The 19,082-nt window shown below is 40.8% G+C and overlaps 1 protein-coding gene across 10 annotated transcripts in view; it reads right to left on the reverse strand.

Moving 5' to 3' along the window:
* Window positions 1-19,082, reverse strand: part of esrrga (estrogen-related receptor gamma a) — a 144,719-nt gene that overhangs the window by 26,489 nt on the left and 99,148 nt on the right. For all 10 annotated transcript variants that reach the window (XM_043262141.1, XM_043262139.1, XM_043262136.1 and 7 more), the window contains one exon: window positions 2,022-2,132. In XM_043262141.1, coding sequence (XP_043118076.1) covers window positions 2,022-2,132 — 111 coding nt within the window. The remainder of the gene's footprint in view (window positions 1-2,021; window positions 2,133-19,082) is intronic.

Genomic DNA, 19,082 nt, shown 5'->3' on the forward strand with positions numbered 1-19,082 from the left:
GGTAATTAGTGACACCCTTACAGTTAAATGAATTCATTTGCTGTTTAATCATCTATGTCAATGCAATATGATAGACAGAACCCAAATACAGCATTGCAATCTCTGTGTGTTTGGAAGGCCTAGGCGAATCACTTTGAGCCCAGTGCATCTGTGTTTGAGGTCCGAGGACAAAACGGATCACTAAATTAAAAAGCATTAACTTCTGAGGTGTGTGTGCGTGTGTGTGTGTGTTGGAGGAGGGGAAGAAATGGATCAATCAGCCCAGCCTTGCTACTCCAGGGATTGGGGGAGCCTGTAAGTGCTATCTCTAGGTAAATCTTATTTAATGTTTCCCTAATTAGAATCAATGCAACCCAATTTCCAAACCCCATGCCTTTGTTATGTGCAAATAATCAATCAGGTAGGCTGGGACCATGGCTACTCCTCACTGTTTGTGAAAATAGAGAAAGAGATAGAAAGGAGTGAGAGAAAAGATACAGGGAGCACAGAGGCAGACTGATAAAAGCCTCTATTAATGGGATACTGGACTAAAATACGCAAACCCTTTTCAAAACCTAAACATTTGTCTGTACGTCCTGCAAGGGTGGATATATTCTGGATTACAGACTGATAAAAAGACATCAGTTGGGATTTATGTTAGATAAAATATATTTAAATAAAAGCAGAAACCTAAAAACCTACTGAAATCTTTAAAACTGACTGCCAGTATTAGGTTTGAATGAAATATTTAAAATCAGCATAAAAACGGTAGCACTAACGCAGATTCTTTGGCTCACAAAATGTGCGTATAAAAAAACGCAATGCAAATTCTAGAGTTAACAAACTTACATTAAAAATCAGACTGGCTCTTTTAACTGAAAAGTGGGACGGGTGCCATATTGAGTGCTTTGTCCGGTTCATTTTCCAATGAGTGGTCCATCGCCTCCCCCTTTTACTTTCTCCCAAATTCCCCATCTTGCTAGCATACAATAGCAGAGAAAAAATGAAGTAATGAAAGTGGATGGGAGCTGGACATAGAGAATAAGCTTTAAAATAAGTTGCTTTGGGTGGCTGGAAATAAGCCTGAACCTGGAAGGAGGGATCAGTAGGATTAGGCAGAAGGTTATTCAGAGCGCCGTATTCCTAAAATGATTTCTACCACTGTAATAATTAAGATTATTTCCACTGCTATCATGCATAAAAGCATATTGTATTCCAGGAGAATATGCTACCATTAAGTAAAAAGGCTTTAGGGACAAATCTGTTAAGCGCTGCCGTGCTGTCTCTTTGCAGAGCAGTCTGACAGCGCGGAAGCTCCGGTATTGTGGGTTTGATGTCTTTGCCAGATTGGATTTAATCCGGATTAGGCCTCTCTCTCCCTCTCGCGCTTGCTCGCTCTCCCCTAACACACACACACACATGCACAAACATCTTTGTCGATTGGCTCTGTCATATACTACATCTCTGTCTTTCTTGTTTTGTGTCCAATTTCCTGGTGCATTGGAAAGAAAGGCAGGTCGCTGTAAGGTGACATTGAGATATTAGTGAAAGATTCTGTGTTTTATCTCTTTTTCTGGGATTGACAGATGCAAAAACGGCAGACTTGAAGGGATATTTCACCCAAAAAAGAAAGCTGTCATCGTTTACTCACCCTTGTGTCTTTCTGAACCTGTGTGACTTTTTGGCGAACGCAACAATTTTGACAAATGTTTTTTTTGTGCAGAACACAGAAGAATATATTTTGAAGGATCTCTCAAGGGTTTTTTTTTTTTAAAACCACTTTGGGTTTTCATCGTATGGCCATAAATACTAAGAAAAACTTCATTTTGAATTTTGCAGAGGAGCCAAGTCAAATATGGAATAACATAAGGATGAGGAAATTAGGACAGAATTACTTTTTTGTGTGAACCTTAAATTGTCTTTTTTTTTTTTTTTTTTTTTTATGGCAACATTTGTACCCGTTTTATTTTTTAGATAAAAAATGGGAGTGTTGCTAAAAAAGTGTATATATGCAAAAAAAGACAATAATACAATGTTCTTACATGGCTTTTTGGGCGGAAGAGCCAGTTGAGGGTTCAAATAGGGGCTGTTTTCTGCATCTATCCGACGTTTATACTTCTGTCTTCCACCACGCACGCGGTCCAGTCGAACGCCTGATAAAAAAGCAGAGACAAGAAAAAAAACATTTACTTTTCACACATCATTCTAGCGCAAACACAAGCTCTTCAATAAAGCAGTCAGATAACCTGCGCTGTCACTTTAAAAGCACTGCGAGGGGAGCGGGCCGCTGTGAGCCCGCCATAAACGGCACGGCAGCTGTCAGTGGCCATTTCAGGGATGTGGACAGGAGATGACCAGCTGCTGACAGACAGGGGCACAGTCGCTCTCTCCATGTGACATCCGGACACGCACCTGCCCATCTCCCGCTTGTGGCGCGTGTGCATCTTTAGAGCACTCAGCTCACGGAAAAATAACAGGTAAACAGCAGAGAGCCATTTGTGTTTGCGTTAACACACATCCTCAAAAGTGTTGGTGACAATAAATACAGGAGACACTCAAGAGCGCAGAGAGGTTCAAGTACTCAAGTACTCGCGTGAAGCACCTCTCCCTGTTTTTAAAGGCGACCCATTCTCCTTCATCATTCAAAGCTCCCGTCGATATTTTCCCCCCACAATGAACGCAAATAAAGCGTGATGGTTGGCTAATTTATTGAGGCGTGAGGGTTGTGAAAACATTCGGAATCCATCCATCGCGACCAGCGATTCTGATGAGTGCAGAGCCTTAAAGACCTGTCCCTGCTTTTAATTAATTGACATACAAAAGAGCCTTAATTTAATTATGCAAACCTCTCCAGGGGATGGGCGGTTTCCGTGGAAACCACTTAAAGGTGGCCCAGGACCCGTTTCATGTTGCATGCTGGAGAGGAACGGAATGGACATGAAGGCCCAGTGGGCCGGCCCTCGTTTCACAATTAAAACACTGGAATTCTCGTTTATCTGAATGGCGCTCAATCGCCACCTCCGCTGGGCTTTCAGGGCCTGACACTCTCTGAATAATTTAACAATGAGATGCACCTTTCTCATATTGAAGAGCGCTGACTGAAATTTGAAGTGCTGTTTATGGGTTTTACCTGATTATGTTTTAAGTCACTTAAATGTGAGTCTATTTGTGTCAATGGAGATGCTGACATACAAAAACACAAAGGATATCTCAGTAATATTTTTGATTACTAGTCAGTTAAAATGAGTTTAATATAATGAATAATATCACCACTCAATAATATAATATAATATAATATAATAATACAGCCTTTATGCAAAATAAACTAAAATTAATCAATTAATTCAATAAAAAAATAAAGAAAAATTATGCAGAATCATATATAATCTTGTTCATATCTTGTATATAATTTAATAGTTAATCATTTATAATTAGAATTGGTATAAGTTCAATGAAGATGAGAGATGAAACATAACCATGATTTGAACTTGAAATCACACTGTGCAGATTTATAATGTTCACACGTCAACCTCATAACACTTAGAGTGTTACACATAGGCTTCGATGACCAACTAGTGTGTTATGCTCATTATATAAATACTGCTTTATCCCTTTATTATTAATTCCATTCTAAATAAGCTATTCATTCCTACAAAGCAGCAACCACAGCTGTAATATTTCCCCTTATAGATCAGTGTTTCACTATGACTGCACTACATGCAGGCGTATTTTGGGACAGAGTGATAATGAGTGTTAATTAACTTTGACCCTGGCTGGTTGTTGATTATGTGACATTGTACTCCAGGACAAAAGCAGATCCGTGACCCTGTTTGCTCACATTTCCACGAAGGAACACACGTCCCACAGGCTTCGTTTTACACGAGAACGGCGGTCTTAAAAAGATGTCACATTGCTAGCATAACCTCCTTGATGCCAGCACCCGAAATATGCAACAACACACGACGCTCACATGTTGACAGCCTCTCATCTTAACAAGACCAAGCCCCCCCTCCACCTGCCAGAAACCGGATCCTGCTCCAGATTGCCCGGACTGTAGGGTTTACTGGGCTAATTCACTGCTACAGACATATTTGCATCACCTGCAGTCCGTCCGGCATCCATCCTGGTTAATGTGGGTCAGATATATACGTTGCCTGATCGGTTGACTTTTCCTACTGCAACTGATGCACGACTGTGTATAAAGTTTTGCGTCCGAGCTGCTTCTTCATAGGCCTGCAATGCGCTGGAAATAGATGAGGAATTAATGCAGCACAACCCTGAAAGACGCCCTCTACGGTGGGATATTATTAGGAAAGCCTCCCTCACTGCTGAAGGAGGATCGTTCAAGGATTTACACGCTCCAAAACAAACAACATTGGAATAAGTTACCCTTTGTTACTGATCTGCAGCCAGCTTTGTGGCTTCTCTTATATGGTTAAGATTAAGATGCGGCTACGGGATGCCGACCCAGGGGCGATCGTTACCCTCCACAAACGGTGAATGTGGCTTCACACCATCGGGATACATCTGTCTGCTGATAGACCTTCTATCGCCACATGACTGTAAAGCAAGCAGGCGCCTGGCTGCACATGGTGCGCCGCTAGGTCGGGTTTCACACGGACGCAGATACAAAGAGCTGCCGATTGTTTGTTTGACGGTGTATCTATGGGCCCATGTGGAATGATCTTGATGAGTAACATTGCTTCATGGGACGCACACAGCAAAACCACTCTGAAGTTACAGTCTCAGAACAGAGCAAATACACTTCACCACACAGTTTATATCGACGTTATGGGTTTCCTTCAAAAGGAAGACGAGAAGAGTCCATTTAAAGAGACAGCTCCCTCAAAATGTTTAATTCTGACATAATTATTGTATGTATTTCAGAATCAGTATCTTTTCTTCAGTGGAATACAAATGGAGATATTGCAGGTTGCTGTTTTTCACATAATGAAAAACTACAGTTCTTTATAATCAATGAGGATTTAATTTTCAGTCATTTACAAACATAAAGTAATCATATATCAAAATAATGTTTTTACTATGCTTTATTTATATTTTTTGGCTATTGACCCCCTGGTCCACATCCACTTTCACTGTACTGTAAATATTAAATACATAAAAAAATAAAAATAATATATATACAGATTGTTTGAGAGTGAGAAATGATGACATAACTCTATAAATAATAGGGTCCTTTAAATGACGTAAAATAATGCATTTGGCTATTTTTTTCACTTCATTTATCTTGCTCTCTTTTTTTAAATGTTCCTTTGCTATTATCAGCTCAAAGCTTGCAAATAATATTATATATATATGTTCTGAAACGTACCATCTGATTATCCTCATACATTAGCACTAAGTAGGACATGAAATGCTGTTAAAAAGTTTCACAGCAAATGCAGGCAGACAGAACAAGAAGAATTGGAAAAAAAAGAATTCATTTCACACTGTTGTAAATCCCCAGCAGATTACAAGATTTTACTGTTTTAATTAAGATGACAAATAGACTAGTTGCTTCATGGTGGAATCCCTTTTCCCTCATTTTAAATTATCCTACTATCCTTTCCACACCTCCCCCCACGTTTTTATTAGGACCCACAGATGACCGTAAACTTCTTACAAGGCTTGTTTTGAATTTCATAGGTGGCGTGGAATCCTGCAAGGCGTCTGCAGAAATTTACGGGGAAGTGTGAGAGAAACAATCAACCTGGCAGCAACGTGTGCCACTTAAAAAAAAAAAAGACTAATTAATCAGACGCGGCCAGAGAATTCTGATGTCCTGAACTTACATCATTATATTACACCTATTCTTGTTTAGCAGTCAACAGCATGCGTGCAGACACACTAAAGAGGGCGAGGAGACTGTTGTTTTGGCCAAGGCTGATGGGGCACTGGAGAGTAAATACAGCAGCCAAATTTCTCGCAGTTGACACGCACAAACACTACACCGCTTCAACTCAACAAAGGCTTAAGTATTCACAGGAACGTCAAACGTGTGCTGATGGTTCAGTTCTTTTTACAGGTGCTGTGCATCACAAGAGTATAGTTTTCTCTGATATATATATATATATATATATATATATATATATATATATATATATATATATATATATATATGATGCATTCAAGCATTTATGAGACATGAGCAAGTCTTGTGACTGTGCTCCAAGGGACGTTATAGAGCTCCTGTGCTACACCCGGGTCCCAGGCTGTGCGGCATCCTAATGACCACAGATGCCAAAGTGTGTGCCAATTTTCATGAGTTTTTAAGCACGATAAGATTTGCCAAAAATAATAATGTTCATCCTTAGAAAAATAATAGGGTTCAAGCGCCCCCTAGGGCTTGGGCCCTAAAAAGAACCTCCTGAAAAGTAGTTTTTACTTCTTAAGATACTAGATGTGCAAGATACAGTATTTTCTAAAGCTGTGACTTACATTAGCAAACGTCTGTCAATCATTCTTACAAATTAATTTACACCGTTTACTAAGTTTGAGGTACCAACCATTGCTAAACACATACTATTTACTTGCCAAAGACAATTTGCACTCACATTTGGCTCTTGATGGGTGTTAATTTTGGATCCTAGTGACCTTCCTCTTGAAGAAAGCACATTTAATAGTCATTAGACACTGACAGAAATGAACACAGAGTAAAAGTACCCATCTACTAAGCTGCCAAACTCTATTAAATGTTCACCTTAACTCTTTCTCTCTTCTATGCTAGAAGCAAGGGCTAAGAATATCACAATCCTACTTCATTCACATATTCTTGCTGGTTCACTTTAGTTAAATCCAAGGGGGACCAAGTTTGTTTTTGTCAATGTGAGCTTCCAGTCAGCTTTCCTATTTCACTGAAGCCCACACCCTCCAGTCTATTCCATTAATGCTATGAGCTTTTATGTGGAAATAACTGTGACCTATGGCAAAGGGCAAAACAAAGTGTGTTCCAAGTGCTGAGGCCAGCCCAGCAAGCGGGACACCCCATTCTGAGAAAAAGAGCGAATCCCAACTGCAATCGGCCGAGTTTACACACAAAATGCAAATGGACCTCGGACAAATGAACATGGGCGAGCAACAGGACCGCTGGTTGGCAGATCCCCTGAGATCTACAGGAATGAATTATTAAATCTTCACCGGGACGATGCGAGAGAGAGCGCAAGAAGAGCAGAGAGGGGGTAGACACACACTGTCAACTGAATCTTCCTCTTAATCCAATGAGAATTTATTTTCTTTGCCGCTGTAAATGTTGGTTGCTAAGCTGTGGGACAAGTGCACTCTGTGGTGCCGTTCATGCATAAAATGTGGATTTCGATTTGATTTTCCCCCCAGTTTCTCCATAACGTAATTACACTGAGGAGCAAATATTGACAGCATTTGTCTTGAGCTTTGAAATGTTCGAAATCCCAAATAGAAAAAAAAAAACTAAAAAACAAACAAACTTAGAATAACATCTGGGTTCTGCATTTCGATTGGCCGGCTGCTGAAATTAAACACTGAGGGTGGTACTTTGAATTCTGGAATATCAGAAGCGATGCTTTGAATTTTTGATGGTGAAAGATTTCCGCTCATGCTCGGCTTAGCCCTTGACAAGGATTTGCATCCTTTGAAAATGTGCTGACCACCGGCAAGTAAACAGACGTGACCACCTTGACAAACAAGTCAGGTGTGGTGTGAGGGAGAGCGTGTGTCGTTGTGTGTTCCCAAAAAGGGTATTAGCAGTTTGTTTCGATTAGACGACAGACACAAATCAACGCCGTATTCTAAAAGAAAAGATACCCTAATCATTTCTAAACCTACAGTTACAACAACTCAAACCAACGGAAATGTTATGAAAGAAATGAATCTACTTCAATTATTTTTATTTGTTAAAAGAACTCTTGCTGCTCCATTGTTTGCATTTGAAAAGCTAAATGAAAAATACATAAATAATAAGAAGAATTATAGCAATTTACTTACAAAACTAGTATTATATAATAGTTAATTGTGTTTAAAAATACAACATATATTTATACATAGTAATATATTGCATCAACTAGTTTAAAATCAAGTTTATCAAAATATATTTGCTCCTGAAAAAAAATATGAATAACATAGTGTAGAATACCCTTTTATGCTTAGTCTTTTGTTTTTCGTGTTTTTTTTATTGTAGCTGCATTTTATTGTTTAAATTTTGACATTAATTTTTTACAGTTTTAATATGAATATCCCTAAGTGTACATATGTAATTGTAAATGCACAGTTAAAATAAGATATTCTATTTGACACAGTTTAATGAAATTGTATGCATATGTAGATGCACGAAATCACATAAGCCCACTATCGTGACGCATCTCTCTCACTCGTTCATTTTTGGCCAATATTCGATCCTATAGTACCTGAAAGAGACCCTCCTCCATCACCGCCCACCCCTCTGCACACACCTCTCACTTAATAAAGAGCTATCCGAACAAGCTCATTTATTTTCCAGAAAATTAACTCACTTTCAGTCCTGATTAATGATTTTAATCTAAATGAATCAAATTAAAAATTGAAAATTATATTTCCAAAGCCCACAAAAAGGAGGGAAAAAGACAAGGAGAAAAGACCATTCCCACTTAACAAATGAGCCTTCAAATATTAAAAGAGGAGCAGGAGTGGGTGATCCTAATGAAATGTGTCCGGTGCTTGGCTGCTTCTCCCTACACACAGGCAGATCCAGAGCCAGAGGAAAAAGAGATGCAAAGAGAAAATAAAGAGATAGGAGAGAGGGAGCCCTGCTCATTGTCCGCACAAAATCCAGAGAGAATTACTGAGCTATCTACTTACTTTAATTATTGTGTCATGCCCTGTACATTCTCAACACCGCTTAAAACGAGAACGAGAGAGAAGAGAACTTTGCAGGTGCCCTGGTCATGTGACTGCAGTGGGCCGAAGCTAGTGAGTGGGCATTGACTGATGTGTACAAATTTAGTGTGATATTTCAGCACAGAGACTCCAGTCGTGGCTGGCCGAGTCTCTTTCTGGGCTTTGTTGCTAACCTGCCAAATGCATGGCTGACTTAATAGACAAAGTGATGAACGGCGATCATTTTGGGGCGGAGGAATATTGCTGACTGCCGATATTGGAATCACTTGTGATTGGATCACCATCGGATTTCCCACTTCAAACGGCCGCGTACATTGAAGAGAGAGAGAGAGAGAGAGAGAGAAGAGGGGGATCGGCGTCTAGGTCAAATTGACATGTTTGTGCTTGCTTTGCGAAGAGGAAAAAACACAACCGGAGCGATGGAAAAGGCGTTTGTGAGTGGAACGGTGTCACTTGTGTAAAGCTGTTATTGGTTATCGAGTCATGGCTGTTCAGAGGCGAGCACAATTTTATTATGACCCATCTTTCATCCTGGATCCCCAGTATAAAGGACACTGAAATTTTAGGGGGGTGCTGAGCGCTGATGGAATGTCATCCAAATGATTGAAATGTTGAAATTCATAATTGGAAACACAGTGCTATCTTATGGCCCTCTCCCTCCACTCACACACAGACACGTGCGGCGGGCTCCTTCACAGCAGCAGAGGCATGTGTGAGGTTGGGCACGGCAGTGGTTTTTATGGTAATTGAGGCAGTTATATGAGGTGGATGTGGACAGCGCCTTTCTTCTGCCGAGACTTAAAGAGAAATAAGCGTGTGTTATCTTCCTGCCGGCAGAGCCGCCCTATTGTTGATTCAATAATACAAGACGGCTCTTATCAGGGCTCGGGGTGACTGATTGGCAGGCCGATATGTTTAGACAATGTGCCGTGTTCAAACTGAATTTACCCAGGCCTCCGGTCTGCCCAGGAGCAAGCAGAGCAGAGCGAATTAACACCACACAATGGACTGAGACTCTTTCAACATCTCTACATGCCCCCCTTGGCCCACGTCTTTTTCTGGACTAAAACCCATGACGTCTACAACTATGTATGATGGTTTTATATAAAAAGAATAATAATATATTTATAGAATTTATTAATAATAATAATAATAATAATTTATTAATATATACAACTGTATGAAAGCAAAAACAAAACTGTAAATAAATATACATAAATAAAATTAATAATCAAATGACAATAAAATCAAATAATTGCTTTAGAAATATATTAAAACAGTAAAATAAAAGTATTCAATAAAAGTATTTCAACTAAACCTACTAGATATTCAACAATTTAAATAATTATTAAGCCCTCAAATCATCTTCTATGTGACAATACCAATACAACAAATAATAATAATAATAATAATAATTATTATTATTATTATCATTATGAAGGAATAGATGAAAAAGCACACAAATAAATGAATAAGTAAATAAACGAATGAATGCATAAATGAATTAATTAATTAATTAACAATATGCACCTGGCACTGCAATGAGAAATTTAGCTTTAGTTATTATATTCTACAAAGGGACAATAAATAATAATAATAATAATAATAATAATAATAATAATAATAATAATAATAATAATAAAAAATCATAGGCATTGCTGGCATTTTCTGAGGACAGTGTTAGCCATTTTTTTTTGTGCGTCATTATTTTTTACCAAGATTATGCAAGAAAATCATAGATATATTTCATTCAAACAGGATAATAAATAAAGTAAGTAAGCCTGTGAAACACAAATTTGCTCGGCAGAACTAGTTCTATCTGAACAGGGCTTTGGAGAAAAATGCATCAATTCAAAATCAAGGAGCATGATGGTGTTTACATCTGAGGTCTCCATTTAATCCAAAGAGACACCCAATGGTGGGAAAAAGCCAAGGCAGAATGAGGTGTTAACAGCACACGTGTGTGTGTAGGGGTGAGATATCGGCCAGGGGAGGTGCTGGCCAGCATTGTGGGATCAAAAGGAGCGATTTTTGCCTTCATCTGGCCTGATGGTGGAGTAAATGAGAACAGATCAGCGCTGCGGTCTGTGGGCAGGTGGCTGTCGGCCGTCGTCCGTCTCCCAGCCATTAAATTTCTGGCAAGATGGAGGGCCTTCCTTTCCTGTAGCCACACTTACAGATCAAACAGTGACAAATGAGATGTAACTGCACTTGTAAAGCAAGGCTACAATCTGTCAAAGTACAATATAATTTGTGATCTGACGTGGCAACCACGTTGTCTATTCCTGACATCGCAGTTTGCTTGGATTCGGCTGCAAAATATTACATTTTCTTTCTTTCCCTCTCTTTTCTCCCATTTTTTTTACACATAATCAGTGATGCTGATTTTTGTGCTAACAAAGCATATACAAATAGTATAAATATTGTAGAAAAAATATCTAAATATTGTAGACTAAAATTATCTGTTTCTACTATCAGAATCATAATAATAGAATACAATGGTTTAATAATAATAATAATAATAATAATAATAATAATAATAATAATAATAATAAATATATACTTCATATTAATAGTATTAAAATATTTAAGATATTTAAATGGGGCAAAAATGATCTGCTTTTACTATCAGACTGATAATAACAAAATATAATTGTATTAATAATAATAATATGATGATGATGATGATGATGATGATGATGATAAAGGAATGTATAAGTACACAATTTTCCTAAATGAAATAAAATAAAATAAAACACATCAGCCAAATATGACCAATACACAAATGGAAAGATGGATGGATAGATAGACTCCGCTCTAAAGCTCCATTGTCTGTATTTGTGTGCGGTGCTTGGTTATTACCTGAGGAAAATCAGCGCTGAGGAAAAAACGACTTAGTGAGCTGTATGACTGCATTAACAAGGCCTCTCTCTGCCTGAACAATTCCTCGCCTCTAAATGATCTAATTAAAGTCTCATCAGTCGTGTGTCTCGGGCCGAGCCCTCCGCTGCTGCATTCAGACACTTTCACACGGAACGGCGTTCCCTGCTGTGCTAGCGCTCCCCTCGGCCTCACTGATCACATGGAGGGCTTCTGATACATCATCATAACAGACAGTGGGTGGAAGACTTGTAGAGGTTTGGATGTTGAGCAGGGGTGTACGATGGGGGAAAAGGGTAACAAAATTAACCCTTAGGGTTTGAACAGTAATAGATATGAAAATGAGTTAACTGTTGGGACCACAAACCACGCAGGTACACTTTTACCACATTCCTTATACACATATGGAACGAATCATCCAAAAAAGGAGGCTGTATCCTTCAAAAATGTGTAAACATTTATAATCTTTCAACGTGACCAGAACAGACCGATTTTGGTGGCAGGTCATCGTCTATCAGGAGCTGTGAGATTGATATGGTATGTGTCAGTATGGAAGGGTGTAAGTGCTGTAAGGCAGTGGGTGATGGTGGCCTTCAGATGGGGGAGATTGCATTAGAGCAGAGCACGGGATGGTGCTGGGGGCTGGGCCACGCTGGTTAATATGGGGCAGTGGGGAAACTGATGGTGTTGTAGGAAGGCCTGCAGGTTGCTTCAGGTCGGTCGGTGGGAGATGAGTGGGTAATTGCCACTTCACCATGCCCAGTGTGTTCATTCAACCCTTCAAACGACAGAACAAGCATCTGAGCCTATTCCACTTCCTTTCTGCCATAGAACACAATTGCGACAGAATATGAACATATCATATGTGTTTATATTATTAAAATCTATAAAACAAAAAGAAACAACTAGTGTGTCATCTCTCTCTCCTTCACTCCACTCTGAAAAAATATCTGAATATATTGTTCTATGTGCGTCAAATTCACCTCATCAGCACTTATTAAAAAATCCTTACAATTAAGCCTTGTGCCATCTAATTAGCCCAAAGCAATTTAAAGACAATGAGTAAATGAAATGCTTTGCAATCAGCTCACATTAATTTTCCATTGCACATAGTGAGGGCTGCATTGACTCATCACACATGATCACGACAGCTTCTTTTAAACTGAGACATGAATACTCATAATACACACATAAATAAAAAGCCCTTTGTTTGTCTGACTGTGTTTGTTTGTGTGTGTGTGTGTGTGTGTGTATCGGCTTTGTGACACTTTTAGGCGAGGTAAACACAGGGAATGTAAGTGTGGCGTGGGTTTACGGCTGAGTGATGGGGGTATGACCCACTGAAATACACTCTTCTAAAGAAACTTCATCTGTCAGTCATATCAGTGCTTTTACAGCTCTGTGCCGGACAGCCTGGGGTACAGGGAGAGGATAATACTCCGTTTGTAAGCATGTTTGTGTGTTTGTAAGTGTGTGTGTGTGTGCACAGCAGTGCTTTTCCTCATTCAAGACATGTATGTTGTGTAGACACCTTTACCACTAGGAGCTTAAAAACACAATCTTTCTTGCAAGTTGGTAGCATAATAGCTAAATATGTGGTCTGCTATCACATAATCTGCAGGTTCAGTTCTTCACTTTGAAGAAAACTACCTGCTAAATGGCAACCGCATAGACAACAGAAAATAAAAGCAACATAAAAAAACATGTCTAACAACAACGGGCAGATCTGTGGGGATATCTCTGATAGATTAACACCCTGCATCAAACTAAGCAGGTCATTTCTACACTATTTTTGGATGAGAAATTAACAGATGCGTACTGATGTGCCTGGTGGTAACAAACCTCTGGACAGAAATACATTTATAATACTTTGTTTCAATGCCTGTGACCTATTTTACAGCAAATTACACAATTGCTTTTGTACATGCTGACACTCATGCTAATTAGACTTGCGCTGTTGTGTTGTCGTGCGCTTATAAAGAAACAGATGTGGCGGCAAAAGTGTCATTATGAATTTGTTAAGGATTCACATTAGAAGATCTGTACCAGTGGAGTTCGAGCTCGAAAATTAAAGTGTGATTGGAGTTCCCAGAATGCATCAGCTGCATTAGGAAGTCTGGAAAAAGTCCAAAGACTACTAAGGCGTATGTTTACCCTCGGAAATAATAACATTGCATCCAGAGTGGTGAAGCGCTTTTGATCCTAAAAAACGCTCGCCTTGCCGACTCTACAGTAGGAATTCAAGACTTCCCCTCACCTGTGTTCGCGCTCCTGCCATTCATAGATTACTATTATCAAGCCTTTCAAAGCCAGCAGTTCCACATTGCACCAAATTTAGCCTCCCCAGCCCCCCTCGGGGCTCAAACCAAAACGGTCTGTCGCTCAAACCATCTTCCCTTCCTTCCACATCTAGGGTCTCCTGCTCACAAGGTTTGACATAGTATGGCGATATGGATACCACATGCGAGTATATGTGTGTGTGTGTATGAGGTGTCAGTTCCCAATAAGTGAAGATAATCAGGACAGAGAGGATGATGTTCTCCGCCTTGCGAGGGTAAACGTGTGTGACTGGGCCGTAGCGATGCTACTGGCCTGCTTCCTGACATAAAAAAATAAGGACGTTCTTCCCGTGCCAGCTGTGCGGGCATCAGGCCCCTGCCAAATTCCAGACCCTGCCCTGCAACCAAATCAGCCTGGCCGGCTGGAAAAGCACAGTCTGTGGGCTCAGCATGGTCTGTCTATGCAAAAAAAAACCTGCCGTCTGCAAGCAGCGGCGCAGAACCGGAGAAGCCAAGAGCCCAGTCCGACTTGTGCCTTCATGCACAAGTGAAGCCCAGTAAGGAAATTGGTCACAAATTGTGCAGCCCAGTAAGGAAATTGGTCACAAATTACCAAAACAAAGCAGTCGGAGAGAGCCAGCGCAGGCAAATCGCGGCCTGTGGCCATGGCCCACTGCACTGTACAGAGCACTGATTGAGCCACATCATTCAAAGCGACATGTTACTGTTGCATTGTTATGACAGTCGGGCAGCTGCATGATTGGTGCGGTTGCAAGAGCCCATATAGAGCCATTAAAAGGTCAGCAGGTGCTGGACAAGGCGGCCGCATGAGCGTCCCAACGGAGACGTTCTCTGGGATTGCGGGCGGTGGGCTGCAAGCATTTGTGATGAGGGACACGCTGAATTCTGGAAGCGGTCCAGACTATTGCCGAGCCACTCAATCACAGGCTCAATCGAAGGCCCTCGCTTCGGCAGCGTCTGCCAGGTCTATGGAGGTACACATACACAGGGCATGTATTTACGGTGATTCTCAGGTTACTCAGGTTCCTGAGAGACGAAAAAATTTGCATTTGTTTGCATTTGAATGTACACTGAACAAAAAAGGTACAAGGGCACTTTAGTCACACTTAATGTAAGAACTTCACTGCAGTAGAAACTAAACAAGAAGCATGTGAAAGCAGAGGTTTTTGTAGAAATAACTGTATTCATGTATTTATTTTTGTGTGTTGTCAAATTATTAATAGCGATTAAAAACAAATAAAACATTTAAGTATTAACATACAGCATCTAACTATTACCTAATCAGTTAAAACCTGACATTTATTTTTGAAAACGTAGTTTTAAAAATTTCCTGAAAATGACACTTGATTTTCATCTAATGCAAAAGCATTCACTCAAGTGTGGCTACATTGTCCAAGGATTTTTTTGTGGCCACTGTATGTATACATCACCTAATTATGTGAATATCTGCCTTGGACGTGCCAAAAAAATCGTCATTTATTAAAGTGTCAGCAAAGTGTCCCTGGTGCTCTGTATGGAAAACGATAAGAGCACAGACCTCCAGCTGTCCCTCTGCCCACAAGTGGTTGTGGCAGACTGGGAAATGCACGAGCAGAGGAGGAGGATGGGAAGAGTCCTCCAAAGTCAGCAGCATGTAAAATCTTCCCCCGCCTGGCTGGGGTCCAAACACACAACGCTCATTCTGCCTCCGATTCAGCACAGGGACTTCCACCAATCCTCTGTGGGTTACTCGAATGCCTAAAGATGTCATTTAGTTGAGGATGGCGGGCAACCAGGGAGCGCGAGAACAGAGGGATTGGAAGGGAGGGAAGAGCATTGGCAGGGGAGAACCGAGGAAGGAGCCGAGGAGGGATTTGCGCTACCGTGCCTTCTGTTGCTGCTGGAGAGGAGGTGGAAAAGGCACAACGATGACCTTTCTGTCTCTGCACGGAAAAAAAGAGAAACCTCTCAGCAATTAAGAGGAGTTAATGCCCTAATTATGTGTGTCGTTTTAGGCAGCGCCAGAGGGGATCTCCTAAATAGTAAGAGAGGGTCGGGGGAGGGAGAGGAGGGCGTGATGAGGGGGATGGAGGGTAACTAACCCAGCTGTTTCATTCCCAGACCCAACCTGGAGGGGTGTGCTATGGCCAGTAGTTCGGGTTTTCAAGCAGGTGCGGTAGATAGGACAGTCGGACGACTCCCGGATGACCCACACAGGGTTATTTCAGGTGAAGCAACATGCTTTCAATCCTTGAAGGAAGAAGTGTGCTGTGATACACATCGCTAGCGCTATCAAGCAAGGCCTGCCAGTCAGTTATGACACTATAATGAGGCTGTCATGATATTCAAATGGCTCCGTTCTGAAGAGCGTGACTGTCTGAGGTGCACACTTTCTCCTTCACCATGAAGAGGCAAAAGTCTTCTTTTGAGTGACATTTCGTACTTAGAAGTTACCAACACCGGATGTCAGTGTAAGTGTAAGTTATATAAATATTTAATATAATTAAATAACATAGACTTTTGGCAAACCTAAAATGGCATTGCTGTGAAAACCCACTTTGCTGGTTTGTTTCAGTGCTGCTGTTCACAATGATTATTTCCACATATCTAGCAGTATAGTAGTGTTGGAGGCTTGCGATAAGATGGACAACAGTTTGTTCTGTAATGAGGAGATGGGTTGAAATGAAGGAGTAGCACAAGCGAACACTGGAAGAAAAACAAACCAGCTGTAAGAAAGAGTTGCCATGCTGACATTTAAAAGCACACACAGAGGCGCTATCTAGGAATAAAGTAGGGCAAACTACAGAGAGAGAGAGAGAGAGAGAGAGAGAGAGAGAGAGAGAGAGAGAGAGAAAGACTGCATAATGATATCACCCCCCTGAGAGCTCTCTTTAAGATGCTGGCTCTCTATTTTGGGGAGGCAAGAGTGGGGGAACGTGGTGGGTGGAGGGTGGTCTCAGACGGGTCCTCTCCTCAGGCTCTAAATGAATGGCGGCGTTGCATAATCCAACGAGCCTCGCCCGCTGACAGCATGATGATTTATGCCCCCCGTCAGAGGAAGAGAGGGGCGAGAGAGCGAAAGGCAGCCGAGGAAAAGACGGAGTGTGAGAGAATGAATGAGAGAAAGAAAGAAAGAAAGAAAGAAAGAAAGAAAGAAAGAAAGAAAGAAAGAAAAAAACCCCACAAAACAGAAATGACTGGATAAAACAAATGGAGAGGAAGGTACAAAAATTGAAATGAGAAAAAAGGATGCAGGACAGATGCACTTGACAAGTCTTCTGTCAAGCCAATAGTCCTTCCTATTCACTCTCTCCATCTTTTTCCAGAGACACTTGGGATAACTTAAGACCGACAGCTATTATTTCTAACACAAAAAGTATTGTTCGATTTTCTTATTTAGTTTTCCATTTAACTTGGAGAGGAGGCAATAGTTTTGTAATAAGACCTAGATTGTACACCAAAGGAGACCCAAGGTAGCACCAAAATTGTTTATCACGGAAAAAAATATTTTAAAACATCACTTAAATCAATAATTTAAAAGCATAATTAATAAAATCATAATAACATAATTATTTATTATCTAATAAACAATCTTTTTATGTATTATTATTATTATTGTAGAATTCTAGATTAAAGTTATTAAAGAACTAAATTAATATCCAATAACTGGCCATTGCTCACAGAATGAGTATGAATGACATGCAAACTATCCAGTTTGGCACACAAATCTGCAAAGTACTCTAGAGTCTGAAGACCTTTAACATAAAAAAACAATATTTGGTTCATATAGACTAAATATTGTGTGAAAATCCCCCCCAAAAATAAAAAAAATTCTTTGCAGTGCTGTATCTGATCACTGTGATCATTGGCTCTGGCATGTTTTGTGTCAGTCATGATAATGGTGACAGTGACCAGCAAGCTATATATTTCACTGAAGGGTTTGCAGCACAGAAGCAGAGGAATTTTAAGCGGGATTTGATGCAATGAGGCAGGCTTTTGAGTTTTAAATTGCTCTCTTGCTCTGACTAAAAGCAGAACGCACTCTATATGTATGAGTATGTATGTCAGTGTGTATGTGTGTGAGACACAAAAGAGAGAGAGAGAGAGAGAGAGAGAGAGACATTTAGCCTACTCATATCTACAGGCAGGTCTGGCTATTTTGCTTCCATAGCTGCTCGTGTCCCCAGAGAGATGCGGTGGGGAGAGCCACTGCTGTCAGAATCCAAACTCCAGCCTTCGTTAGGACAGCCGCTATCTATAACACAGCACAATAATTGGGCGAGCTCTAATTGCCTTCTGCAGGAATTAGATGTTACATATTCGGAAGGTGCATCCCATCACTGCCAACCTGCGTCTGCAGGTTTCTTATTTCCTCTCTCTCTTATTTGCTTTTTGAGTTGAGATGAAAGCAAATAAAACATACCATGTTTGAAATAGCTTCCATGACAGAAGTATCACTCAAAAAAAGCAGGATAAAGAGAAGTAGCTCTCCCTATGGAGAAGGTCTTCCATCTGTGTTCAGACACGAGGAACGAGGCTGAGAATCTAGCCTCATCATCATCATCATCATCATGCACATTTTCCCTTAGCTTGAGTATGCAAGGTTTAGCGGAATGAAGAGCATGTAGATATTTATGGGTGCGCGTATATGCATTAGCGTCCAGTGTATATGTTCTTGTGAATAAGTGCTTTCTCTGAGTGTAAGTGTGTGTGATCAGCGCCGCATGCATCGCTGAGTGTTTCTGTGAGTGTGTGAACTGCATCTCTCTAAGTGTTGTGTAATAAGCACTCTCCAGTCCTGATGTACGGCTCTCGTTCCCCTCACGCTGCGTACCGCCGGGTGCTTTAGCTCGAGCATGTTAGGGCTGATTCCAGGCTGCGGTCTCAGGCCAGTGCTCCGTCAGGCCCCGTCGCTGTCTCTCTGACTGTCTGTGGATATAATTTTACAGTTGGGTGGCTGGAGGTAGCGACGCGGCAGGCGGTTGGCCCCCAGGGTCAAACAGAGACGTAGCTGGAGGCAGCAATTTCCTTGCAGCTAGAACGCGCGTGTGCCTGCGAGGTGAGCACCTGCACAAGCTTTCCGTACCACGGTGAGTG

This window comes from Puntigrus tetrazona, chromosome 17 (genome assembly GCF_018831695.1).
Source record: "Puntigrus tetrazona isolate hp1 chromosome 17, ASM1883169v1, whole genome shotgun sequence".
In the NCBI taxonomy this organism is placed as follows: Eukaryota; Metazoa; Chordata; class Actinopteri; order Cypriniformes; family Cyprinidae; genus Puntigrus; species Puntigrus tetrazona.